The sequence below is a fragment of the Onychomys torridus genome, chromosome 4 (genome assembly GCF_903995425.1).
Source record: "Onychomys torridus chromosome 4, mOncTor1.1, whole genome shotgun sequence".
Taxonomy (NCBI): Eukaryota; Metazoa; Chordata; class Mammalia; order Rodentia; family Cricetidae; genus Onychomys; species Onychomys torridus.
The window spans coordinates 125,962,838-125,990,242 of NC_050446.1; the positions used below are offsets into that span (position 1 = coordinate 125,962,838).

Consider the following 27,405-nt stretch of genomic DNA (forward strand, 5'->3'; position numbering starts at 1 on the left):
TCTGTATCAATGCACACTTGTTTATTACAGTAAAATCAGGCAATGACTGACAACACGCTGCTTATGGAACACTGTTAAACTTGACTTACAGGATGCCTCGCCCGGACAGCTACAGTTTGCCCCAGAAAGATCAATGGCCACACCAGCCACTTTTCAGACCTGATAATTGCTGTTTCAACAGGTGAATTCACATATATGCTTAAACCCCCCCCCCCCAAAAAAAAACCCAAACCCAAAATAACCCTTGCAACACAATGAATTGCCTTTATTTCGGTATGCATCCACATTTCAACATTTAGTGGTCCTGAACAGAGTGGGGAACATGGCGATGAGCCAGGAGGCCAGGCCCACTGATCTAAAAACTCGTGACACAGAGCTCCTCCAGGTCCTGGCCGAGGGTCTGAGGAGCAGCAAATACTGAAACCTGAGTCCGCAGGGTCAGGGGCTCCACATAGACCTGATGGATGGCCAGGGAGCCCTGTCCAAACCTCTTCAGTGTGTAAAAGCAAAGCAATTATGAGAAAAGGAACCGACTCAGAAACCTGTGCGCTTGGCCTCTCTACATGGCCTGTCTCTAGGCGTCACCACCAAGGCCCCCTGAGCACTGGCAGGTTTGTGGCCCCGTGACTGCTCTGTTCACCTTGAGACCTGAGCTCAAAGTGCATCGGCTGATGGTGGCAGCAAGGCTGAAGACCTGGCATCCCCTTCCCGGGCTGGTAGCAAGTGAACGTGTGGTCCAGAGCTAAGTGAGGGAGGCCAGGCTCTTCCAACCTCATCTGATGGCTTCTGGCCACAGCAAGTGTTGGGTGGTGATGGGCAACAAGGGAATTGAGGAGGAGGGGAAAGCAGCACCCCTTGATAAAGGTGGGGAGACGGGAAGCCCTGAATTCCTCACCCACGGCCAATTTGAGGGAGGGGAGGGTTACAATCTAAGCTTTGGCCAAGGGTGGGAGTGGAGGATTGGGGGGATGATGGCTTGGATGGGGCATCACTTAAGACTTAAGAAAGCAGGGGTGTGGCCAAACACCCCCAAGCCCAGCAGTGGTCCCACAGCTGCTACCTGAAGCCTTCCCATCTATTCTAAGGGCCACCACACAGCTGTGGCAGGAGGGCGGGGTGGGCAAAGGCAGACCCAGGCCATGTGTCAGCAGCAGGTGATTGTGTGACGTGTCTGTTCACAGTTGCGTTAGCTGTGCCCACCGCTCCCAAGGAAACCGATTTCAACACACCTTCTTGATCCCAGAAGTTCAACTAGGCAGCCAGCGGTTACACTCACCAGAAGATGTTACACAGCACAGCCTATGTATTTCAAATGGACAAGAAATTAGTATCAGAGCAGTGTTCCAGATGGAGTCTCAGTGGAGCTTTCTCTCCAGTACTTTGAGGTCTACAAGATGAATCTAGAAAATTCACTACTGTGGAAAATGAAGACTTAGGTTGGACTGGGGAGGGGAGGCCAGGGCCTTGGTGACTAATTGCTGTAACACTGTCCTTCTGGTGGCTGTGGTAGCTTCATGTTCTCTTTTGACATCATCAAACGCCGAAGCTCCTGCAGGATGACTTTGATGCTGTGGGAATTCTGCCACTTGGCCAGCACTGCCGTGGCCCTTGGGTCCACCTGCAAAGAGGCAAACACCACATCACCCCGACTCCGTGCAAGTCTTCCCCAAGGTGGCTCTGCTGAGCCCACACGGCGAGGTCATGCCAAGCTGCCCTTGCTGCCTTGCAGCCAATCGGCCCCCTTTTCTGGGCCCCACCCAGCATGGAAGAACCTAAGAGCTTGTGGCACCTGGGGAGATTTAACCTGGCCAAACTCGGGCCATCCTGACAACCGGCACCTGGGCACCCACGCCCTGTCCTTTCTCCACTGTACACCAGGGTAGGGCTGATTAAGGTGGGAGTGTCACCCAGGTCTCTCAGGTCACCAAAGGGTGGGTGGCTCTAATACAGTAACACACGTGACAGGTCATTTCTAGTTCTCTGGCCCATCTTCTGAACACAGAGGCTGCGCATGGTGCCCCCAAGCCTCTGGCAAGCAGCATACATATTCAGCGTTTGTGGCTGGAGTGTGGCTCCGTGGCAGATCTCCCTAGCCTGTGTAAGGCCCTGGGCTTTCCTCTGCAACAGTGCTGCAGCACCGACTTCTCAGGACAAGGCCTGGCAGTCCCACCAAGGAAGAGGAGACATTGGTAATGCAGGTGGAAGAGCCCCTGCCACAGTGCTTGGGACCACAAGGGACCCGAACAGCTGAACCACTCTGCACGGTGAGCTCCACTCTGAAGGGCCTCAGTGTCCTGGTCATCAGTCTGAGACCTGGGAACGATCTGGATTAGAAATTCTGTTGTCAAAATGCACTTAAAAAGTCAGGTTCTGCTGGGTGGTGGTGGCGCACCCCTTTAATCCCAGCACTCAGGAGGCAGAGGCAGGTAGATCTCTGTGAGTTCGAGGCCAGCCTGGTCTACAAAGTGAGATCCAGGACAGTCACCAAAACTACAGAGAAACCCTGTCTCGAAAAACCAAACCAAACAAAACAAAGATGTCAGGTTCCAGTCAGGCACTCAGGAGGGTGACAGGAGGACTGCGGTGGGTAGAGGCCAGCCTGGGCTACAGAACAGGACCTCTCAAAAAAATAAGCAAATGGACTGGAGAGATGGTTCAGCGGTTAACAGCACTGGCTGTTCTTCCAGGGGACCTGAGTTCAATCCCCAGCACCAACATGGCAGCTCACGGCTGTCTGTAACCTCAGTTCCAGCGGACCCAGCACCCTCACAAGAACACACATGCAGGCAAAACACCAATTACATAGCAGTGGTCAAGGTCCATGTACAGATGTGGGAAAGGTCATGCCTCAGTTTCTGCACTTCCACCTCATGGTGTCATGAGCACTGAGCACTCTTATCTCAGTGACAGTATAGGGTTCTGGGAGTGAGCTCAGAGGACTGACAAGACACAATGGAGGCAGCCCTGCCCTGTGAGCAGGCACACCGTGATAGCCTGCAGAGGATAAGCCAGCAGAGCACGGCCCCCGCCCCCCGCCCCCGAATTCAGCAGGGCAGCCTGGGCAGGACGGGACTTACCACTCCATTTGAACTGCTCACGCCGCTCATATTGACTTTTGTTACAAATCTTACAGACGGGGGTGCTTCTGGGTATTTAGGCCCACATTCTATTTTAAGGCTGTATATTCGGTTTTCATAAATTGTCTGGAAAAAAGGGAGCAGAGATATCAGTTACAAAGAGCTAGGAGAAGTACAACTTGAGACACTGTTGCCCCCAGACTACAGCATGATGGTGGGCCTGTGTGGACAGGTGGAGAGCACTGGCCTCCGAGAAGCCAGCAAAGGACAGAAGAACAAAGCTCATGCTGCTCGGGTGTAAGCATCACTAAGTCCAGCCCTCTGTCTCTTTTGTAGTCATGGTAACCTGAGAAGCTACCAGCATCAAGCGAGTGAAGGCGGCCATCCAGCTGACACGAGCACCAGTGACGACATCAACTCTGAAATGCCAACTGCGGCTGGGTGTGGGGGTGCATACCTGTACTCCCAAGAGTTCAAGGTTATATGGAAGTACACGGTGACTTTGAGGCCAATCTGGACTATGTGTGTCCCTGTCTCAAATGAACAAAAATGCCAACTGTAGGGTTGAGGGCTATGGAGACGGCTGAGTGGGCAGAGGGGCTTGTCATGCCAGCCTGTCAAGGCGGAAGGAGGGAAGAGTACAGAGGTGTCTGCTGGTCTCTACTCACTTAGTACTCTACACCAGCAGCACCGACTGTAATGTTCAGCAGCAAAGCATGGCTGCTGCCAGGCCCCATCCTACACGGACATTCACTCCAACTGGAACCACCACACAGCTCTAAGACCTGGCTCAAACGGCATGTAGCCCTACTGTGTGACCGTGTCAAAGCTAACACGCACGACCTCTCCCGAGGGAGCTGTGCCCTGGACCAGGGCCCTTCTTCCCGAGCCCTCTCAGAAGGCAGTGCCTGCCCATCCTCGAGTCTCGCACGCTCAACAGTTCTTCCTGGCAAACAGTGACACCTGCTGGTCCCTGGGGCTCTTGAAAAACCACTGAACACATGTTTAAGAAGCCAGATTCTTCAGGTCACTACTCATCATGCACCTATGCAAACCATTCTCCTGATAAGCTGACTAAGCCAGTGCTCAAACATGGTCTTCCCACCTTTCCCCTCCTCCTCTCCTCTCCTCCTTCCCTCCTTCCCTCCCTCCCTCCCTCCCTCCCTCGGGAGCACAGCCATTCATCACCTATCTAGCATGGTCAACCAAAACCTAGCTGCAGGGTCTGGGTGTCTGGGTGTAGGAGTGCCCTCACAGCCCATGGTTCACATCACTGAGGTCTCCCCAAGCCTGCAGGATTAGCCCCCTCAATTCTCAGCACAGGCTCCATCAAGACCCATAACCCCCAGGGACATCCAGGAGAAGCCAAGGCAAGACTGCCAAAGTGCAAAGTTCCAGCCAGGTAAGAGCCACAGAGTGAGGCCCTGCCTCAAAAACAAACAAACAGAAAAAAGACCAACAGTAAATGAAGGAGGGAGAACCTCAGAGCAGGTCACAGCAGAAGACTGCAGCTCAGAGGTTCCAGCACCCACATGGCAGTTCAAAACTGCCTCTAACTCCAGTTCCAGGGGATCTGACGCCCTCAGTGGACACCAGACATGCATAGGGTCCATAAATATACATGCAGGCTAAGCACCTATACACATAAAAGACTGGCCCTCTCAAAAAGCCAGCAGCTGGTATGTGGCTTGCTTACTTGTACAGGGTATTGGGTTCCAACCCCACCACAGCAGAAAACCCCAAACCAACACAATTATGTGCTTCCTTAACGCAGTGATGGGGTTTCATCTGCATGTATACCTGCATCTGTGCAACGGGGATTCTTTTTTTTCAGTGCTCTTAACCTCTGAGCCGGCTCTCCAGCCCGTGGGGGGGGGGGGGGGGGGGGGGTGGTGTGTGTGTGTGTGTGTGTGTGTGTGTGTGTGTGTTCCTAGCCAGGTGTGGTGGCGCCTGCTTGTGCTTCTACCATTTGGAAGGCAGGAACAGCAGGCAAGATGGAGACCAGCCTGGCTACACAGTGAGGTAGCCTCAAAACCAAACAATTGTTTTGGAGCGTTGGGTATAGTGGCTTATCCCAGTCATCCCCACACTTGGGAGGTTGAGGCAGGGTTTCACTGTAGCCAGGCTGGCCTCGAACTTGACTCTTCTGCACCAACACCAAGTGCTGGATTGCAGTGTGTTCCTTTTACTATGTGGCATAAAATGATTTTATACACAGCTTTTGAGCAATATGTTGAAAACAAAACAAAACAAAACCCAGGAGGAAAAAAACACCTACCAAATCCACAGTGAATTCTTAGCAGAACTTCAGGTCAGACACCATACACCTTTACATTTACAAAGTTGGGCACATGGACTCCTGCTTTTAATCTCAGCACTCAGGAGGCAGAGGCAGGGGGATTGTTGTGAACTACAGTGAAACCAGGCCTTAAAAAAATACAAATAGGTCAGGCGGTGGTGGTGCACTCCTTTAATCCCAGCACTCGGGAGGCAGAGCCAGGCGGATCTCTGTGAGTTTGAGGCCAGCCTGGTCTACCAAGTGAGTTCCAGGAAAGGTGCAAAGCTACACAGGGAAACCCTGTCTCGAAAAACCAAAAACAAAGAAATCAATGTATTTTTTTTTTTTTGAGCTGAGGTTCGAACTCACTAGCAAGCGCTCTACCACTGAGCTAAATCCCCAACCCAAATGTATATTTTTTTAAGATTTATTTATTTATTATGTATACAGTGTTCTGTCTGCATGTGTCCCTGCAGGCCAGAAGAGGGCACCAGATCTCATTACAGACAGTTGTGAGGCACCATGTGGTTGATGGGAATTGAACTCAGGACCTTTGGAAGAGCAAGCAGTGCTCTTAACCTCTGAGCCATCTCTCCAGCCCCCCAATGAATGTATTTTTTAAAAAACTAGCAAAAATAAATGGGCAACCTAGGCTGGGTGGTCCAGCCTGTGACTGAGGTGCTGTCCCAAAATCAAGTAAGAGGGCTGTAGCTCAGCTAAACAGCACCTTCCTGGCACACAGGGGGCCAACCAACATCAGCCCCCAGTACTAAAATAAATAAGCAAAGAGCTGAGTCCCTCAGGAATTCTATCTAGATACTCTGCCAAGGGCCAGTGAGCTGATCCAGCAGGTAAAGACGCTTGACATGTGAGCCCAATCCCTGGGACCCACAGAGTCCTAGATGCTTCAGAGGGGCCTCTGATCTCCACATGCACACTGTAATGCACGCATGCAGGTGTGTACACATATACAGGTAAATAAATTTTATTATGTGTATACATAATGCGTGCAGTGTCCAGAGACCAGAGAGGCCTGAGGTGAAACTGCAGGAGCCTGAAGCAGCATGGAAGCCAGGATGGGAATCCTGGTCCTCCACAGTAGCAAGCACTCTAGCTGCTGGGCCCTTCTCTCCGGCCCCATGAGTACATTAAGAAAGGTTGCTTGTACACACTTTGCATCTTGGCACTCAGAAGGCAGAGGCAGGCACATCTCTGTCAGTCTGAGCTGACACAGTGAGTTCCAGGCTAGAAGCGACTGAGATCTGAGATCCTATCTTAGGTTGCTTGAGACAGGATTTCCCTGTGTAGCCTGGCTGTCCTAGAACTTGCCCTATAGACCAGGCTGGCCTCAAACTCAGAGATCCACCTGTCTCTGCCTTCCAAGTGCTGGGATTAAAGGTGTGGGCCACCAGCACCCAGCTTGAGACCCTATCTTAAAAAAAAAAAAAAAAAAAAAAAAAAAAAGACTCCAACTCAAAAACACCAAGTCGGTTTGTAGTTCCAGAGCACATTCCTTATGAGCAGACCACTCACACCAGGAACCTAGAAATAGCTGCTTTTATGGCTTTGTTTTTAACATCAGAAAACCAAGTTAATCAAAACTACAGGGGTGCCAGGTGTGGTGGCTTATGACAATGCCCCAGCTTTTGGGAGGTTGAGGCAGAAGGATTGCTCTAAATTCCAGGTCAATTGGGCTGCAGAGACTCTAAAATGTCTCCTAAAGCGAAACAATGAAGCTACAGGTTTTAAAAGGAGAATAGGGACTGGAGAGATGGCTCAGTGGTTAAAACCACTGGCTGTTATTCTAGAGGTCCTAAGTTCAATTCCCAGCAACCACAGGGCAGCTCACAACCCTCTATCATGGGATCCCATACCTTCTTCTGGCATGCAGGCATACATGAAGGCAGAGCACCCATACATTAAAATAAATACATAAAGCTTAAAAAATAAATAAATAAATAAATAAGGGAGAACAGGCTGGGCAGTAGTAGCACACACATTTTAGTCCCAGCACCCAGAGGAGGGGGCAGGAGGATCCTTGAGATCAAGGCCAGCCAAGGCTGTTAAACAGAGAAACTCTGTCCCCAAAACAAAACAAACAGAAAAAGCAATACATCCCAGCCAGGCAGTGATGGCATGCATGCCTGGTGTACTCCTGGCACTCGGGAGGCAGAGGCAGGAGGATCTCTGAGTTTGAGAGGAGCCTGGTCTACAGAGCGAGTTCCAGGACAGCCAGGGCTACACAGAGAAACCCTGTGTCGAATAAAACATAAACCAAAACTAAAACCCAAACCACCGGAGACGAGGAAGGAGAGTCAGTAACAGGACAGGCTGAGCAGCCGCCTCCTCCTCTGGCAATGCCAGTCCCAGGCACACACCCCAGAAAACTGCAAACAGTGCTCCACACCCACTCCCCACTGCCATCAGGGTTAGCTCCAACACTGCAACAACAGTGGGTAAACACACAGGCAGGCCCACCCTGGACGGAGTCCTCCAGACAGGGCAAAGGCAGAGTGCTGCAGGTGCTACTGCAACATGGATCCCTGAACGGTCTGTAATAACCCCCTGAGCCAGATACCAGGGTAAAAGCTGGAGGATCAGAGAGACAAAGGAACAAGCCTCTGCCACATCTCACCTCTAAGACTCCTCAGCCTTCCTGTCTCCTCACACCTTATGTATCTTTCTCTGCCCAGCTGGGATTAATGGTGCATGTGCTTCCCAGTACTGGGATTAAAGGTGTGTGCCCCCACTGCCTGGCTCTGTTTCTTTCCTAGACTGAGTCAATCTCATGTAGTTCAGGGTAGCCTTGAACTCACAGAGATCCAAATTGGATCTCTGCCTCTCGAGTGCTAGGATTAAAGGTGTGCACCACCACTGCCTGGCCTCTATGTTTACTCTAGTGGCTTGTCCTATTCTTTGATCTTCAGGCAAATTTTGTAGGGTACACAATATATCACCACATGCTATAGGGCTTTGCCAAAAACAGATGCCTTGGAATCAGCAGCATCACATGCCTGCAGCTCAGAGTGGTAGGATAAGAAATCACCATCAACAGTTCTTTAGAATGATGAAAATGATACCATGTGAAGCAACAGAATCTGGGGTGGTCTTGTTAACTGGATGCCATTCATTCATTCATTCACTCACTCACTCATTCACTCGCTCATTGTGTGTGTGTGTGTGTGTGTGTGTGTGTGTGTGTGTGTGTGTGTGTACTGAACTCTGGCTTCTTTACCCATTGAGCTGCCCTGGTTGTTGGGCATCATCGAAGACTGGGGCTCCAGACCATATGAAGAGAATGCTTGCTGAGCACCAGCTCTCAACGCTCTCTTCCTGACCATGGATGCAGTGTGAGCAGCAAGCTCCTTTGACCAGGTATTGTATCAGAGCACTGAGAAGTCAAATAATAAACACTTGCAATTATATACGTTATGAGCACACTCTCAAACGAGCATGGTAACATCCATGTAATCTAGGTATACGAGAAACAGAGCAATAGACTCTTGAGTCTGAGGCCAGCCTGTACTACATTATCAAACTGTATCTTAAAACCAAGGATTGGGGGCCAGAGGGATGGCTTAGCTGTTTAGAGCCCACATTGTTCTTGTAGAGGTTCCCAGCATCCCATCGGCAGATCACAGCCCCCTGTAAGTTCAGCTCCAGGGGAATCCAATACCTCTTGCTTCCTTGGACATCTGCAGACACATGCACATACCCACACCAAACACGTATAATTAAAATAAGAAAGCCCAACAGATAGAGCCCAGTGGTAGAGACCTGCCTGCCTTGTGCAAAGCTCTAGGTCCCAGCATTTGGGAGGCTGGGGCAGGAAGATGCCAAGTTTAAGGCTAGCCTCATCTGCAAAGCAAGATCCTGTTCTATTTTTGAAATGGGGGTCTGGATATGTAGCCCAGGCTAGCGTCCAACTAATAGTGATCCTCCTACCTCAACTTCCCAAGAGTTGAAATTATAGGTCTGAGCCACCATCCGGCTCAAGACCTTGTCTTAATCAAAAGATGTGCAGGCATGTCTGGGGTGTGGTCAGTGGCATTCTGCATGGTTTGCCAAGCAAGACTGTAAGGTCCTAAGGTAGCTTTGTAATGCCGGCTGCATTGCAAGTGTACACATTAGCAAAGTTCCCAGTGTCTTGACGCCCTTTCAGCTCTCCGCCCCTCCAGGAAAGGGTAAACTCAAGTCCAGGACAACCCAACCAGTTTTTGTTTGTTAGAGACAGGGTCTTGGTATGTAGCCCAAACTGCCTCAAGTTTGCTGCACTGAGGCCTCACCTTCTAGTTCACAGGTGTGTGCTGTATACCACACCCAGCCTGCATTTAGGCAGAACAGAGTATTGTCAGTATTATTATGGGCTGTCTGAGATTTGTCTGTGCAGTGGTGGCTCAGTGCGCACATGCTCTGCTCTCAGGCTGCTGAGCCTGGCAAGCAGGAAAGCGGCTCACAGCCACGCAACTGCCTGACCCTGAGCCATGTGCGGGGGGGACTCTGGGGAGAAGGACTCTCTAGAGGCTGGATCCTCTTAGCAAAGAAGGATCTGCAGAGCCATCTAGATGTGCACCCCCAGCACTCCAGAGTCAGTAAGCTGCTTCCCAGAGAGAAGGGAAAGGGCACAACCAGACCGCACACACCAACTCTCTGTACCCGGCCAGCGTCAGAACTGCGAAAATGACTCGGAGCAACAGTGGAGTGCAAGGCGGGTCGTTCCCCAGTAGTGTCCACACCCTCTAAGATGAACGTCGAGTATCTGAAGGCTCACGAGCCTGAGGGAGGTGCCCACTGCCCACAGCTGGAGCCCTCCTATCTCCCAAGTGCATGGGCACTGCTTTGCTCATGCTGAGAAGGAAGCTGTCACCCTTAGGCACAAACACACTAGACAGGTCTAGCCACATTCAGGCCACACCCCCCAGGGCTCATCTGCAGGGTCTTTCCTTCTCCCAATTCTTTCCTGCATCCAGTAGGAAACATTTACCACCCTAGTGCTGACCAATAAAAACTCAGCTACTCAAGTGGAAAGCGTCAGTGTGGCCCAGTGGGCAGGGAGGAGTAAAGGCTTGACAAACAGACCCAGGCTGGGAGCTGCCAGTTCTGTGACTGGGCAGGTGACCTCACTCCTGCAGCAGCTTCCCCACCTGTGACCTGGAATGTGGTTACGTAGGAGGACCTAACAACAACCTGTGTGCACTAAATACACTTCTGGAGGGCTAACCATGTATCCTCAAACACAACTGGCCAGGACCTCACAAACCCTCACTGGCCCTGTTTTTTAAAATACCTTTGAACCCAGCAGAGCTGACAGACAAAAACAGGACCTGTGCTGGGTGATGAGCAGTACACAGAGGCACAGCACAGCTGGGCAGTGGTGGCCGCTGCCTTAGGAGTGTTGCTGGTAGCCCAGGTGCTCAGAGCTTGTTCTGAACATCAACTTGGGGCATAGCAAACTCAAAGGCCAGTGTCTACACTGACATGTAAATTCACACCACTGACTACACAGGATTCATTTACCCCAGGTGGTGAGATTATCAGAGGGGCTCAAACATATAAACTGAAACTAGCCAGAGAAAGAACAGCCGCATTTCAGAAAACACCACTGGTGAGCTTTAGCCAACAAGGCTACCGCTGCTTTAAAAGGAGGAGCAGAGAACTTAAGACAAGGACAGTCACAGCCACAGCTTGGTGCTTACTCTTGGAGGCCCAATTATCATCCCTGTCCATCTTGTAAGTGTCATGTCTTCGTCGTCCTCTAGACCCCAGCTAACTGTGCCGTCGCCTACTCCTTTCTGGCCTTCTTCCAGCTCTTCCAACAGTCGGAAATTTCGAGGGACTTTTACTCCTAAAACAAATGGAAAGAAATTCAAGATGCTAGCAAGTCCAGGGGGAGTTGTAAGCCTAGAGCAGGCTGCTCAGTGTCGCTGTCTGAACACAAGGGCAGCATGCATGAAGCACCCACAGCGGTCTCACCTGCGGCACGCTGAGCTCTGGGGAGCCGGCGCTCAGCCACCCCAGCCCTTCCACATACCCCACCCCAACTCCCAGTCTGGACGTTGCTTCCTTTGGCTGCGAGAGCTGGCTGAGAGGAATGCCAAATGCAAACTGCAGTCTGGGACACAGCACTTCCTTGCACCGGGTCCTGGTATGGCACATTTTGGAGATGCTCCTAGCTGGGATGACTGGTGGCCTTAGAGGAAAAAGCATTGAATCCCATGAAATGCTGTCCCCTACACATGGCTGTCAGTAAAGGAGCCAAGGGCAGGCTCTCAAGGCTTTTCCATTCCAGAAGTCATGGCTCCTCTCCTCATTTGGGAAAAATGTTACGAGAGGCAGCTGGTTCTGACTTATACTGCCAGATTTAACTAGGCACCTAAGCTGGGCCTGAGGCTTGAGCCACCTCAGGTCAAGCAAGGTGTCTTGCACAGAGCTCAGGCTTGGGGGTACAAATGCCAGCAGTGGCAGCTGACCGCTTGCTTTGAGACTCCCCTGACTTTCCCTGAGGGAAGAAGCCCTCAGGACCTACACAAGCCACAGGCTTTCTGAACACAGAGCCTCACTTGCCAGACTTGGGCACTCACTCTGCTCCTGGATGTCCTGGGCTTCCTGATGTGCTCACCTGCCCCATCATGGCAACCATGCCACAGGCACAGGGAGAGTCAGAGAGCAGTGTCTGTGTTCCTGGAGCCCACCACCCTAGGGAGGTATGGGACACATATAAGTGAACTGTATACAGATAGGGGTGACAGGTCTCAGCTAAAGGGCGGCTCAAGGGACAGCATGCCTAAAGTCCCCAGATCTGATATTTCTTAGGGTCAAGGGGCAGAGGAAACATGGAAGCCAGGGCAGTAGTAGGAAAGGGCTCTGACAGTGCAGCCCCTGGGGAACTTGAAGGCCCCTGGAGCTCTCAAGAGTGACCTTCTCCCAACTCAGACAAACCCCAAGTGCTATGAGGGGGATGCTATGAGGACCAGTGGCCATGTGGCGAGGAGCAATGGTCCCAGCGGACAGGAATTTTGTCAAGTGGCCTGTGGTGTAAGAGAAAGAGAGGTCAACTCTAGCACCCAGAGGTGTGGCCTGGCATCTGGGGCAGACTTGCTCATGGGGCAGGGATGGAGTGCTTCATCCTCTAGTACTACAATTACTAGGAGTGACTTACTGGGCTAGGAAGCAGTACAGGGCCAAGCAGTTGAAAGGCCCTGGGTTCCATTCTCACTACCACCACCAAAAAGAGTGACTTCCTCACTGCTGGGACATAGTGCATGTGCCTAGAAGGCACTTGCCTGCTTCTATTTCCAGCATCACAGAATTTATTTAGGACAAATAACATTATCCTAACTCCCATTTACAGTAACAGTAACAGTGAAGTTCCTTCTTAAAAAATTGTGTTTGAAGTTGGGAATGGTAGCATACACCTTTAATTCCAGCACTCAGGAGGCAGAGGCAGGTAGGTGTCTTCTGGGTTCGAGGCCAGCCTGGTTTACAGAATGAGTTCCAGGACTGCCAGGGCTACACAGAGAAACCATGTCTAAAAGAATAATAATTGTACACATGTGTGTATGTACATGCATGTACCTTAGGAGCTGTCCACCTTGTTTTTGTTTTTTTGTTTTTTTGAGGCAGGGTCTCTCAGTGACCTAATGCTCACTAATAGATTGCAATGGCTGGCCAGCAAACCCCAGAGATCCTGTCCCTACCTCCAAACTCTGAGATCACAGACCATGCCTGTCTGCCTGGCTTTCTACTTGAGTGTTTAAGCTCAAAACTGGGTCCTCAGTCTTACAAGGCAGTATCACCTGACCCACCCCAGGGACAAGTGTGCAACAAAAGAGTCTTTCACTGAAAACACTAAATAACAGCACATGTGGTTTTTGGGGGAGGGGGTGCAGCAAAAGCCTAAAAGCATACTTGACTCACTGGCTTGGGAAACACTAGCATTTGTCACACTCAGGAGAGCCAGCTGCACTGTCTGGCTGGTGATGTCCTACAGCAAACATGAAGCTAAAAGATTTAAACATCAGAGGCAAAACGAAAACACCACAATTATTTTGTTTAGAGTTAAATAAAAAGGAGGGGGAGGATTGGGAGATAGCTCAATGGCAAGAGCACTTGTTCTGCAAGCATGACGACCTGAGTTCAAATCCCCAACACCCATGTAGAAATCAGGGCATAGGTGAACATGCCTATGTGCCTATGACCCCAGCACTGGGGTGGAGTCAGGAGAGCTGCTGATTGCAAGACTGTGTGACTCACAATAGTTAAGCAGACACTAACTAGTCTCTGCTCTGGTTCCTGTACTGTGTGCACGGGTGTGCGTGCCTGCATACTCATGTGCTTGCACCCATCCAGAGTTAAATCTAACTACTACTATTATTAGAGAAAAGGTCTTCATACGTAGCCTAGGCTGGCCTCAAACTCAAGAGATCTGCCTGTCTCTGTTTCCCAAGTGCTAGGATTAAAGGCACGGACCACATTTGGCTACTCTGAATTTCTTTATTAGATTTATGTATATGTAGGTCAGAGGGCAGCCTGCACGAGCTGGTTCTCAGGGTTGGTCAAACCCAGTCTGTCAGTAGGTGCCTTTAAGTGCCGAGCCATCTTCGTAGCGGTGGTGCACACCTTTAATCCCAGCACTCAGGAGGCACAAGCAGATGGATCTCTGAGTTCAGGACCAGCCTGGTCCCCAGATTGAGCTCCAGGGCAGCCAAGGCTCCACATGTCTCAGGAGAAAACAAAACAAAACAAACCACCACACATGTAAGTGTGTCTGTGCATGTGAGTGTGGTACCCACAGAGGCCAGAAGAGAGATCCCCAGAGCTGGAGTTACAGGCGGTTGTGAGCCTCTAAACCCAGCATTGAGCCAAACTCAAGTCTTCTGCAAGAGCAGTGCATACGCTTAACCACTGAGCCTCCTCCCAGGCCCAGACCCAATTTAAATGTTTAATCATGTATGAACGTGGCTGTGAAGCAAATGACTGAGCATCACCCCTGGCTGTCACCTAAGTCCACAACAGCAGGGACGAGATCACCAAAGAGCACCAGCCACACTGCTAGACAGCCCCCCCCCCCCAATCTGAGGGGCTTCAGTGCCTGCCTAGTGGGCTGTGGGTTTCAACCCTATCGCAGCAAAGGTAATAGTCATAGACTGACTCCTGTTCCTCCTGAACTCAGGAGGAGGCAGCTTGGGACCTAAACCAACCTACAGACTCCCTAAGACGTCATTAGGATACAGACAGATCCTAGGGACACACCAGCAGAATCAACCCACAAGCAAAAGGAAGGGGCCTGCCAGGCTGTGGTGCCTCATGCCTTTAAACCCAGCACTCAGGAGGGAGAGGCAGGAAGATCTCTGTGAGTTCCAGGCTAGCCTGGGCTAGAGTGAGTTCCAGGAAAAGTACCAAAGCTACATAGAGAAAGAAACCCTGACTGGGGGGAGGGGGGGGTCAGAAGACATCAGAGGGCTTGGCTTGACTCTGGACTTGCTGTCTCTAGAAATAAAATTTGTTTGGGTATTGTGTTACAGCAGTTCGGATGGTGGGAGATAACGCGGGAAGGAAACAGACTGAGATGTCAGCAGAGGCTGGATATGAGGACTGCACATAGTTTCCTCCTTCCTTCTGGCCTTACAGTCCACACCTACAGTATCTTCCTGCCTCAGCCTCCTCAGCTGAACCATGGTGTGTGTGAGCGCTCCAGTGTGCCCACGGCACACCTGCCAAGGTTCCACCCCCTGGCCTTTGCACTTTCTAGTCTCTGAGGACTTCTTCAGACAGCGCTAAGACAGACTCCACCTTCTCTGGGAACTCAGTTCTAAGACACTTGAGCGCAGTAATCTGCTATTTCTTCTGTCAGGCGGGGGACCAGCGAGCTGGCTCAGTATGTAAAGGTGTTTGCCACCACGCCTGACTATCTGAGCCTGGAAGGCATGTGGTAGGAGGGAAGTGACTCCCACAAAGTGTCCTCTGACCTCCACACTCATGCCCACAAACATATACCACAAGTACACCACCAGCCCTTGGTATCCCCCTTTGCCTCACCTCGTACCATTGAGTCCAAAGTGCCCAAGCAAGTCTTTTTCTTTTCTTTTGAGACAGTCTCCTATAACCCAGGCTGATCTCAAACTCAACACACAGCCAAGGACAACTTTAAATTTCTGATCCTCCAGCCTCAGCCACTAGAGTAACCGGATGACAGGCCATTATACCACTATTCCTGGCCAGCATGTTACTTTCCAATTTGTCCCCCACCCTTCCTTTTTTTTGTGTGACAGGGTTGCTCTGTGTAGCCCTGGCCATCCTGAACTCACTATGTAGACCAGGCTGGCATTGAACTCACAAAGATCTGCCTGCCTCTGCTGGGATTAACGGACGTGTGCCATCATGCCCAGTTACAACTCATTTATTTTCTAAACTTTTTTTTTAAGTTTTTCAAGATAGGGTTTCTCCATGTAGTTTTGGTGCCTGTCCTGGAACTCAGAGATCCACCTAGCTTTGCCTCCAGAGTGCTGGGATTAAAGGCGTGCACCACCACCACCTAGTTTACATTCACAATAAAATCTTGATTAAAAGAAAAGTTTTGGGGGAATAGTAACAGCTGGCTAAAATCAGGAGTTAGGGGCACGGGACAGCTCATTCCGTCTCTCTAAAGATGCACTGAACTCCTGGACTCACCATGTGCACTCAATGGTACTAAACTCACCCACTTGTGGGCTGCAGTGCAAAGCGGTCTAGGCTGTTCACCTTCATGCAGCCACCCTTGCCTTAGTTTGCCATCCCCAGATGCTGGTATAAAAGGACCGTAAGTCTAAAGATATCCTCAGCTATACTGGGAGTTGAAGGCCACCCTAGACTACTCAAGACCCTGTCTCAAACAACAGAATCCCTTTACATAAACAACATGTTGGGTGTGGTGGCACACACCTTTAATCCCAGCACTCCTGAGGCAGAGGCAGGTGGTTCTCTGTGAGTTTAAGGCCAGCCTGGTCTATATAGCAAGTTCCAATCAGCCAGGGCTTGGTCTCAAAAACAATCAACACAATGGGTACCCACCCTCATTCAGTGTGGCAACCCTGTGTCTAGCACCATACCAGACAACACGAGAAGCAGGAAAGACCATGCAATGTCAGTACAGAAAGGATACCAGCATTCAACTGTAGCCAACAGGAGGAAACAACAGTGAGAAAGAGGATCTACTGCTGTGCAGCCTTCCTAATCACTGATGCTGACAGGCTCTGAAGCGACAGCCTTAGGCATGGAAGCCCCAATGACTGGGCCACCCCTTATGAGTGGGGAGCTGCACATGGCTCTGAGGAGAAGCAGAGAAAAGGTAAACCAAGTCTCTGGACAGTGTCAAGATGAGCCAGCAGGCATGACCCAGCTTCAGACTGCTTCTGCCATGGCTCAGGATGGGTGTCTGCCAGGAGAAGAGGAAGTGACAAGCGCCTGGCAGGTGGTAAGGAGGAATGCTAGACTGAGCCGGTGGTACTGAGTTCAGTGAAGTGTCATACAGACTGTGAAACCCTGGGTTTCACTCTCAGTACCAGAAAGGAGAAGACAGGCTTGGTGGCACTTGCCTGAGCTACAAAGGGATCCCCCTCCCCCGATTCAAAAGTAAAAGACAAGTGTGCAGAGCATATGATGGCTGCATGTGCCAGGTAAGGACTTCACTACTGAGTTCCACTGCAGCCACCAGGCACCCCAGAGGCAGAACCAGGGACCGAGGGCGGCATGGACTGCTCTTTCAAAGGGCAGATCAGAGTGCCATCCACGCTCCCACCAATGAGAATCAAGAGACCAGAGGCATCCTCGTTCTGCAGATTAGATGCAGGAGCTGAGATCAGTCAAGAGTGTGTGAGTGTGCATGTGTGTGTAGTCTGTTTACAATAGTCCTGCTGTAAACTGAGCACTTTCCCTTGGCCCAGTACAGCAGGGGTCACAATACTCTGACCTCTACAGGAGTGAACCCAGAAAGTTCTGTGGGGATGATGCCTGGCACATGGCCACCTTGCTGTGTGTGGTATTCCCTCCCTCAGTACAATGTATGTCTTCCAAATACCAAAGCAAAACAAGCCCCTCCTGACCCATACCCTCCCCAGCTCAGCAGTCACAACACTAAAAGGCCATTCAAGCAGGAGTCTCATCTGTGGCTCTATTTGAACCTGCCACCTGGTCATTCACATCAGGACATGTTGCACCAGGACACGAGTCCTTGGCCAGATATTACAGTCAGTTCCATGCCCCTGCCTCCCCTAAGCTCTTGATAGGACCTATTGCTCAAGTGCTTCTTTCTACATGAGGCATAGCCCCCAATAAACTGACCTTCAACTTCCAAGCCAACACCCTCCCCTCCTAGACACCTGCCAACAGGCCTCAACCACCTAGAACACTTCCCAGAGAACCCGCTGCACTCCTCCCAAACTCCATCATCTCCTGGCTCCTTCCATCTCAGTCCGGTCTTCTTGCCGTGCTTATCACCTCACTGGTGACTGCTGGGGACCCTGTCTGTTCCCCATGGACGATCCTTATCATTTCCTTATACGAATCCACCGCCAACCTCCCATTACAACGGGACTTGCCCACTGTGCCTCCTCCCTGCTGCCTCTACAGCAGCAGCTTTTCAGGCTTCCAGGGGAGGTCTGTCTTCCTCCAGCCTGTGTGCTCGCTGTGGTCTCTCAGGGCAGAGGGCTGGCTAGTTACTAGTTCTGTCCTTCCCAATAGGCACTGCCTCCCTTGCCTCTTGCTCAGCAAATGCAAACTGACTGAACACTTTACTTAACACATCTGTCTAGCCCCATCTGAGCACACCTCCATCAACACTCACTGTCTTCAGCAGGGACTTGACTTGTGCTGACATGCCCTCAGCCCTACAAAATTCTAACAGATTACTGAAAATGCATCCAGGAAACAGTCACAGAACCCTTAAAAGGGAGTCTAATCATTATTTTGGGGGGTGAGGACAGGGTAGCCCAGGCTGGCCTCCACCCCCAAGTCCTAGCATTCCAGGTGTGCCCACCATGCTTGGCTTGAGAATCTTATCAAAGGGCTAAGTATGGATTTTAAATTAAGCAAAATCCCCTAACACATGCAAACAGCACAAGCAGAAGAGCTGTCAATCTTCCCACTGCTGAGGCCAGCAGCCATGCACCTTGACCTCCTGCCAGCCCTGCCCCCACACCAGTACTTTCTCTTTCTGTTTCCTGCTTTGTCTTCTACTATCTCACTCCATCTCTGCACCTTTCAGACAGAGCTGTGACTCATTCAACCCACCCCTCCCCCAACTGGCCTGCTGTCTGGCACAAGATGGTGCTCAATAAATGCCCCCTAGATGAACATCAGAATCATCTGCTCATACTGGGAACTCTAAGTTGACCGAGACCAGAAGTGGGTAATGACATACAACTGAAGTAGCTGAGTGTCTTAATTTCGTTGTGTGTGTGGCGGTCAGAGGACAACTTGTGGACACAATTTTCTCCTTCCTTTTCCGTGGGTTTTGGAGATCAAACTCATGTCTCCAGCAAATGCCTTTATCCACAGAGCCATCTCGATGGCCCAGTCTCAGGGTGTTGTCTTTCAATTACATTTTCTTTCTCTCTCTCTCCCTCCCTTCCTTCCTTCCTTCCTTTGATGCACTTGAGGAGGTCAGAGGACAACTTTCAAGATTGGTTTTCTTCCACCATGCAGATCTGAAGGGTTCCAGTCACCAGAATCTGTGGCAGGAACCTTTATTCACGAGTCATCTCAAGAGTTTTTATGTAAAATTTGGTAGCTTTTAAAATTACTTCATTTTACATGCAAATGTTATGTTTGGATGTGCTGGTGCCACAGCTGGCACTTGGAGCTCAGAGGGTAGCCCCCAGTTATCAGTTCTCTCCACCATGTGGTCCTGGGATTGACCATCCTCTGCAATCCATTCCCAGTCCCCAGCCTAGTTTGTAGCTCTGGTTGGCCTGAAACTTGCTATGTAGACCAGACTAGCTTTGAACTCAGGGTTTACCTGCTCCTGCTTCCTTGGTGCTGGAATTAAAGGCATATGCCACCACATCTGGCCCAGCTTTAAAAAATCTGTACTTAGTTTTTTGAGATGGGGGACTCTTTTAAAGCCCTGGTTGTCCTGAACTTGCTATGTAGACCAGGCTGGCTTCCAACTCAGATCCACCTGCCTCTGCCTCAGCAGCACTAGAATTAAACCACAGATGGTTCCAACAGCCTTCCTCTGTTCAAAAAAAAGGGAGGAATCTGAAGGAAACTTATTTTTGGGGATGGTAGTTGTTGTTGAGGACTGAACCCAGGGTTTGGCACATGCCAGTCAATGACTCTACTACTGAGCTATATTACCTCCAAATCTCATTTCACTTCTTTTGAGGCAGTATCTCACTAAAGTGTGCAAGCTGGCCTTGAACTGTCTCTATAGCTGAAGTGACCCTTCAACTTCTGATCTTCCCATCTTTGCCTCTCCAGTAGTTGGGTTGGTTTACCGGTCTGTGCCACTAGGCCCTGCTTATTTTTTTTTATATACTAAGGTGAACTGGTTCCTCACCAAACTTCACAAGAGAAAAGGCTCTTTCCTGTGCTGGGCTTGAGCCAGAGCCTCTCCAAGCACTGCACCCAGAGGATAATGCCCAATTCCTAGAGAGGGCTCCTCAAAGCAAAACTCATGAATGTGTGTTACTGGTGTCCCAAGCCTTTAGAAACAGCACAGGAAGCTAATACAACTAGTGTTGTTCTGTCTACAAAGCAATGAAATCCATGTGACCTAAGGGCACCTCAGTCTCAGAACCTCAGGGCATGAATTCAAACACAGAATGAGTTCAAAACCAGATGTGCAGTTATAGCAAAAAGTGACATCTAGGGATGGCAAGTTGGCTCAGTGGGTCAATGCCCTGGCTGCCAAGTCTGCCTCCCTGAGTTCTAGCCCCGGACCTCACAGAGCAGAAGAGTCAACCTATGCAAATTCTGACCTTCACCCCTGGGATGTGGTACATGTAACCACACAAAATAAATGAACGTAGTAAAAAAATAAAAACAAAAAACAGTTGAAATCCAGGTGCCAGCAATATGGCTCAGAGGGTGAATGCACTGTCACCAAGCCTGACCCTGACATGGAGGGAAGAGAAGCAACTACCACTAAGTTGTCCTCTGACCTCCAAAAGTATGCCACAACACATGCCACCCTCTGAAGAAGAGGAAGACGACGACGACGATGGCGACAACCAGACAGACAGACCGACATGAAGGTTGAAAAAGCATGAATGTTTGATAGTTTTACACGATGTCCTAGGGAAACACTGAGCACAGTAATTCGAAGCATAGAAACATGAAATCTTGGGAAAAGGATTCTGGGGTGTGCGTATCTACCTGCAATCCCAGCCCTCAGGAAGGTAAATCAGGGAACTGTGAGATTGTGACCAGCCAGGGCTGCACAGCATGATCCCGTCTCTGAAACAGAGTATTCAAAAGGCTAGGAGTCTGGCACCATCAAAAGCCAGGTGTACCTTGCCACCCCCCCTTTGGGTAACTGTTGCTTTGCTTGCTGACCTTGACCTTGATATCTTCCCTATGCTAATTCCCTGCGAGATTCCATCCTCCTGAATGCTTAAAGGAAGGAAGTTCCTTGTCTGTGTATACTGCATATTGGACATTAACAGCTTAGATGCAAGACTGGAAAACATCAGAAGCAAACTTCTGCCCTCCGGGGTTCTCCCATTGTGCTGTAAGCCTGTATTGAAGACCTTCTCCCTCCTTCAATAAACAGCATTCCGCATACAAAAAAAAAAGCCAGGTGTAGCAGTGTGTGCGTGTAATCCTAGCACTTGGGAGGTAGAGGCAGAGCCCAGGAGTTTGTGCTCATCCTCTTCTTTACAAGTTAAGTTAGAGGTCAGTCTAAGATCATGAGACACAGCCTCAAAACAAACTCACAAAAAACCCAAGTGAGTCAGGCCAGCCTGGTCTACACAGTGAGTTCAGGCCAGACAAGGAAACACAGAAGTGGTGGCCCAAGCATCTCACTTCAGTACTTGAGAGGTAGAGGTAGTGATCTTTGAGTTTGAGATCACCTAGAAATGCATAAACTGTCTAAAAAATAAAATTATTTTTTGGGAGCCTCATTCAGTAGCACTAAAGAGGCTGAGGCAGGAGGATTGCCACAAGTTCCAGGCCAGCCTGAACTAAAGATAAGATTTTGCCTCAAAACTAATAAACAAATAAATAAAATTACAATACAAACATCTTTGGAGAACTGGGGACCACAAAGCTATGGTTCTGGCAGCCTGTATGTTCTGCCTAGCAGAGAGGGACCACAAGGTTTTTTTTTTTTTTCTTTTAAATTTTATTTTATTTTTTCGCTCTCTGAGACAAGGTTTCTCTGTGTAACAGCTCTGGATATTCTGTAATTCACTTTGTAAACCAGGCTAGCTTTGAACTCAGAGATCTGGCCATCTATGCATCCCAAGTGCTGGGATTAAAGGCGTGAGCTGGGGTTGGGGATTTAGCTCAGTGGCAGAGTGCTTGCCTAGCAAGCACAAGGCCCTGGGTTCGATCCTCAGCTTAAAAAAAAAAAAAAAAGGTGTGAGCCATTACCACTCAGCTCAGGCCCTGGTTCACGATGGTGGACTTCTGGGTCCTGAGAGACCAGCTGCTGGCTGTTCAGGGAAGACAAACAACAGCTGTGCTAGGACCAGCATGCTGCTCTAGCCTCCAGAAGTGACAAGGCCTGGAAGGTGCCCGGGGAAGCTGTATTACTGAAACCGGACAGTGGGCAAATGATGACTTTTGTTCTGATAGCCAGTCGGCCTGAAAGCTGGCCTGGGATGTTATCTGGGAATTCCAGGATGAGAGCCTCTGGGGGTGGCCCAGCAATGACAGGCCTGTAGACTGACTGTTCTAGGCAGAGGTAAGTGGAAGACTCCATGGCAGCCTGATGTTATTTTTTTTTAAAGATTTATTTACTTTGTTTTGCCTGCATGTATGTAAATGCACCATGTGTGTGCCTGGTGCCTAAGGGCGTTGGATCTCCTGGAACTGGAGTCACGGGTGGTTGTGGGTGCCGGGATCCCATCCTGGGTCCTCTGCAAGAGCAGCCAGTGTTCTTAACCCCTGAGCCAGCTCTTCAGCTACCATAATCTATCAATCTTTACAGCTAAGTATGATAGCATAGAAGGCTGCTGGTGGCTCAGTGACCAAGCCAGAGATCAGGTTTTCTCTGATAGGGTGGAGGCCAAGAATGAGACAGAAATCCAGTTCAGGAAGGAGCAACTGAATTCTGTCCCTTCCTTCAGGGACAGCCCCACTCTGAGTTCCGTACCTCTGCATCACCCTATCAGACAGTTTCCCCTGCAAGCGTCTGGTCAGAGAACTTATTACGACAGCCACAGCGTTTATTGAATAGCTGCCGTGTAACCCAGGCCTGTCTCCTCTCCATCCCAGAAGGCATCTGCCTCAACAGGTTCACCAAGTGAAGAGATGTGCTCAAGCCAGTACCTGGCACCCAGTGAGCCCTCCAAGTGCAAGTTCAAGTCTTAGAGCCAGGCATGCAGTGGATACCTGGATTCCCAAGCTCAGGAAGGACTGCCTGAGTCTGAGAGCAGTCTAAACTACAAAGTGAGATCCTGCTGCAAAACAACCAAACAAAAACAACAACAAAAACCCCCAAGTCCCCAGAAATCAAGAAGCCTGAAGGCTTGCACACAGATGAGGACAAGGACCTACTTACTCGATGTGTGACACACAGGTGTCCCCAGCTCAGCAGGTGTGGATTAATCAGGGTAAGATGCACAGAACAACTTCCTTAAAGACAGACCTCATGGTGGTGCTCACCTTTAGTCCCACCGCTGGGGAGACAGAGGCAGGTAGATCTCTGAGTTTGAGGGAGTTCCAGGATAGCTAGGGCTACATAACGAAAACCCTTCTGGAGAGGGGGGGATCACCTCACCTAACACGCTGCTCTGGGCGTTGCTGTGGCCTTTATCGATTAGGCTGACTCGTATTTATTCCACTGTCATGACCTTCTGTAGAGTGTCAACCCGGGACAGAGAACAAGAGAGGGAGAAAGTGGAGGTAGAGGAAGGCTGATGTGGTTTGTCGTTCTTTTGATCATAAGGACCAAACCGAAGGCTGTGCTAGAAAAGTATGCTACATGAGCTGAACTCTCAGCCCCTTAAGTTAGCATGAAGGGTCAAAAGCTCCATGAAAACTCACTTGGCAATTCTCTTCTAAAGATCTATCTTTGTGTTTTTCTGTTTATATGTATGTGTCTGTGTATGGCACATGTGTGCAAGTGCTCATGGACCAAAAGAGAGGTCCTAGAGCCCCTGAGCTGGAGTCAGAGGCAGTTGTGAGCTGCCTGACGAGAGTGCTGAGAACAGGGCTCTGGACCTCTGGAAGAATAGCCCTCGTGTGGCAATTCTTGATACAGTGGTAGCTGGCAGCACATATCTGTGATGGCAACACTTGGGAGATGGAGGCAGGACAATCAGGGGTGTGTCAAAGTCATCCTCAACGGGTTGAGAACCAACCTGGGTTACATGAGAGCCTGTCTTAAAATGACAACACAAAAATAACACAAAAAGGAAAGAAGAGGGTTGGGGATTTAGCTCAGTGATAGAGAGCTCACCTAGCAAGCGCAAGGCCCTGGGTTCGATCCTCAGCTCAAAACAAAACAAACAAACAAACAACAGAAAAAAAAAAAAGAAATCCCACTTGGACTGGTTCACCAAGCAGGCCCCACTGTGGGGCAGGCTCATCAGGAAGCAGCTATCCTGACTGAGGGCAGGCCACAGGGGAGAAAAGGTACTTGGCTATAAGGGACCTGAGATGGTTCACAGTGAGACCCATAAGAACTGGGGCTCCTCTCCCACCTCCAGCTGTCTGGGGACACCCTTGAATGGAAGGAAAGACTACAATCTCTACCGCCCAGATGGTGACATTTCTAGAAGCTGGATGTGTGCATGAGGCCACGCCCCTGCACGCATATTTACAGTGGCACCCTGCCAGGGCTTGTCACTCAGGCACTTGCTATCTGGTTAACTGTCAGGGCAGGGCAGGGTGGCACAGCATGTGGGCTGCTGGATGAGAGGAAGAACCTGGCAGCCAAGGGCCACTGTGTGATATCCTGCAGTCCTGGAAACACAGGAGGGAAGGTGCCTGCCACCGCAGACATCTTGAGTGGTTGTAGTGTGAGCATCTCCACTCCTGAGACTTGTGCCAAGATCACAGCAGCAAACCATGTGGGAAGATGCCAGCAGCAGTGCCCACAAAACCTGAGCTCAACCCTTACAGGAACTCCAAGGCTACACAGTGGTTTCCTGGCAACCAGAGCATGGATTAATGAAAAGGCTCAGTCTAAAGGTGGACTCAGGCCTGAGCACACCTGAGGGGCGTAGCGGGGAGCAGAGGCTAAGTTTAACCAGTTAAGGTTCCATTTCCACTCTTAACACTCCACAGGCTCTTGATGCCTTCCAAGGCACCAGTGAGATCTCGTCAAGGCATTCATTCTTTAGCAAGCACTGAATCCTGGTCACACCAGACACTCATTTCTCTCCATCTCATCACCAAGACCTTTGCATTTCTTCCCGACATCTAGTTATTGGGGAAAGGGGCACCTAGGGAGGTCAGAGGGCAACTTGTGGAAGCTGGCTCTTTTCTAGAAAAATTTGGGTCCTGGGGATCAGACTCAGGGCCTAAGGCTTGGCAAGGACCTTGACCTGCTGAACCAGCTCACTGGCCCCACTGGAGGGCCACTGCCTTGACAGCCCTTCCCCACCACCGTCTCAGTTCAAATGTTGCCCCAGAAGCCTGCCCCAACCTCTCCAGACCCCACTCATCACAGCACACAATTTTCTTCCCAGAACTTCCTGATTTTGGAGTCACTTTACTTACACCCTGAATGGCCCTCTGTCTAGTCTGAATGGAACTCAAGGATAGTGGTGTGTCTATCTTGTTTGCTGTGCACAACAGGACACAATAGGCCCCAGTAGCCATCTGTGGACTAGAGGGAAGCCTCACGGGACCTCAAAGCCTTCCTATGATATCTAACTACACTAGATACTCTTGCTTCTTTCTGTGGTGCCACGGATAGAACCCAGGGCCTCCAACATGCTACATCACACTCTACCACTGAGCCACACTCCAGCCCCAGCTCTCTTGGATTTCAGTCAACAGCAGCTGCTGCTGTTGGTATCTCTCCTCCCTGTATTTAGGAAGCACTGGCAGGTCTCAGAAGTTAGAAGCAGCTGTCAAACCAGATTGTGAGATGGTCTCAAGTAACTACAAGTTGAGCCAAGTGGCAGAGCCACCCCAATACTGGCTGCCAGGTGCTACACTCCCAGGCTCAGCAGGGACACTGCTCTGAGAGATGCCCCTGCCCCGCCCCAGTCGGGCCTGACTCGGCCTTGGTCTTCCTGGAGTGCCCATGGCCATATGTTGGTGAACGACTGACTCAGCACCGCACAGTCTTCCCCAGGAGATCCCAGGCAGTGTGTGGTGGCTCTCTACTTGGCATCCCTTCACCACCAGCACCACCACCCTTTTCTAACACACACAAGGAGGGCTCCTTGGAATACAAGACCAATCCTGGAAAGACAACTTCCCTCCAACCAACCCAACCCTAACTCTGTTGCTGGTCACACAGCTCCAAGACGCCAGTACCCAGGCTGGTGGCCCATCCTTACCCCTTGCCCACCTCCGCTACCAGACTCCTGAAGGTGCAGCTTCTCATCAAAAAGGGGCACCCACTCTCTTCTGAATCCTTCACTCGAAGAGCCAGACTCTCCTGCCTCCCCAGACCCTCGAGAGTCCCCTTCACCAATGCCTACCCCACCTCTAGACCGCCAGAGCCCATACTCCAATAATCAAGTGAAAGTTGTCAGTGCTGAGGCGGACCCTCCAGGTTTCCCCTCAGGCCCATCGCAGGTGGTGGCACAGCAGGCTTCTCTTAGCCCACCAGAAACTGGCAGGGCTTCTCCCCTAAAAGCGCCACCGTTCCCCCCTCTTGATAATCCTTCTGTGTTATCCAAGAGTTCTCATTTGAGTGTTCCTCTCCCACCCATCCAGATAATGGGGGCTTCTGAATTGAACCCATATATTTTTCCCAATTATCCGAAGTGACCGCCTCCACCAAACAGGCACTTCCTCCATCCGCCCAGTGCAGGAAGAGGAGGTTTTTCTTCTCTAAAAGAAACATCTGCGGGACTGCACCCCATGCCATCTTCCCCACCATGCCTTCCCACCAGTGACACGACCCTACAGACCCCCTCGCAGGGCTCCCGAGGCACCTGCTCGTGCCCACCCCACATGCGCGCCCTCTGAAACCTGGCTGGGCAGACCCTGGTCTCCACAGCCCAGGCCTGCTCCCGCTACGGACGCCCTGGCTCAGCCCGTGCAGATGCCCCCATTTCCCCGGGAAGCGACCACCTCTCCTAGTCCCGACCCCAAACTGGCGCTGGGCCCTGGGGTGGCCTCTGGCCTCGCCTGCGGCCCGCGAGGCTCCGTCTCCTCCCGTGCTCCCTAGGGTTGCGCCCGCGTCCCCCACCAGGGATCCCCGGCTCCCCGTCGCTCGGGCCGGCTCAGCGGGGCCTCCCTCGGACGTCCCCCGGCTCGCTCGGCCCCTCGGCCGGCCTCCCCCACCCCCAACCCCCGGAGGCGCCCGCGGAACCTCCGGCTTGGCCGCACCGCCCACGGCCCCGCTGCTCCCGCCCGGGCTTCCGGCCGCCGCCTGCTCGTCCCGGGCCGGGCCGCGCCGCCAAGAGCAGCCGCAGGGAGAGCGCGGAGCCCCGTCCCGGCCACCACGGCCTCCGCTAGCCCCAGGCCCAGCCCAGCCAGCCCGCGCCGCATCCGCCAGCACGCCCGGCGCCTCCGCTCACCCGAGCCTGTGGTGGCTGCCATCTTGCGTGGCTGTCGCTCGAAGGCCGGCCCCTTCTTCACCCCCCACTTGAGCTTCCCGGGCGCTGGTGCGCAGGCGCAGGCGTAGGCGCAGACGCAGTCGGTGCCGCTGACGCCCGCCCGGGGTCGCACGAGCCGGGCGGGAAGGGCTTTGCCCGGGTCTTCAGTGAGCAAGCA

General features: G+C 51.2%; 1 protein-coding gene across 1 annotated transcript; it reads right to left on the reverse strand.

Moving 5' to 3' along the window:
* On the reverse strand, positions 1–27,405 carry Ube2v1 (ubiquitin conjugating enzyme E2 V1). The gene is made up of 4 exons (XM_036184029.1): positions 27,210–27,405; positions 11,052–11,200; positions 3,078–3,203; positions 1–1,618 (listed from the first exon to the last, which is right to left on the reverse strand). Exons 1-4 carry the CDS (start codon positions 27,229–27,231, stop codon positions 1,472–1,474), a joined length of 444 nt encoding a protein of 147 aa, XP_036039922.1. The 5' UTR covers positions 27,232–27,405; the 3' UTR covers positions 1–1,471.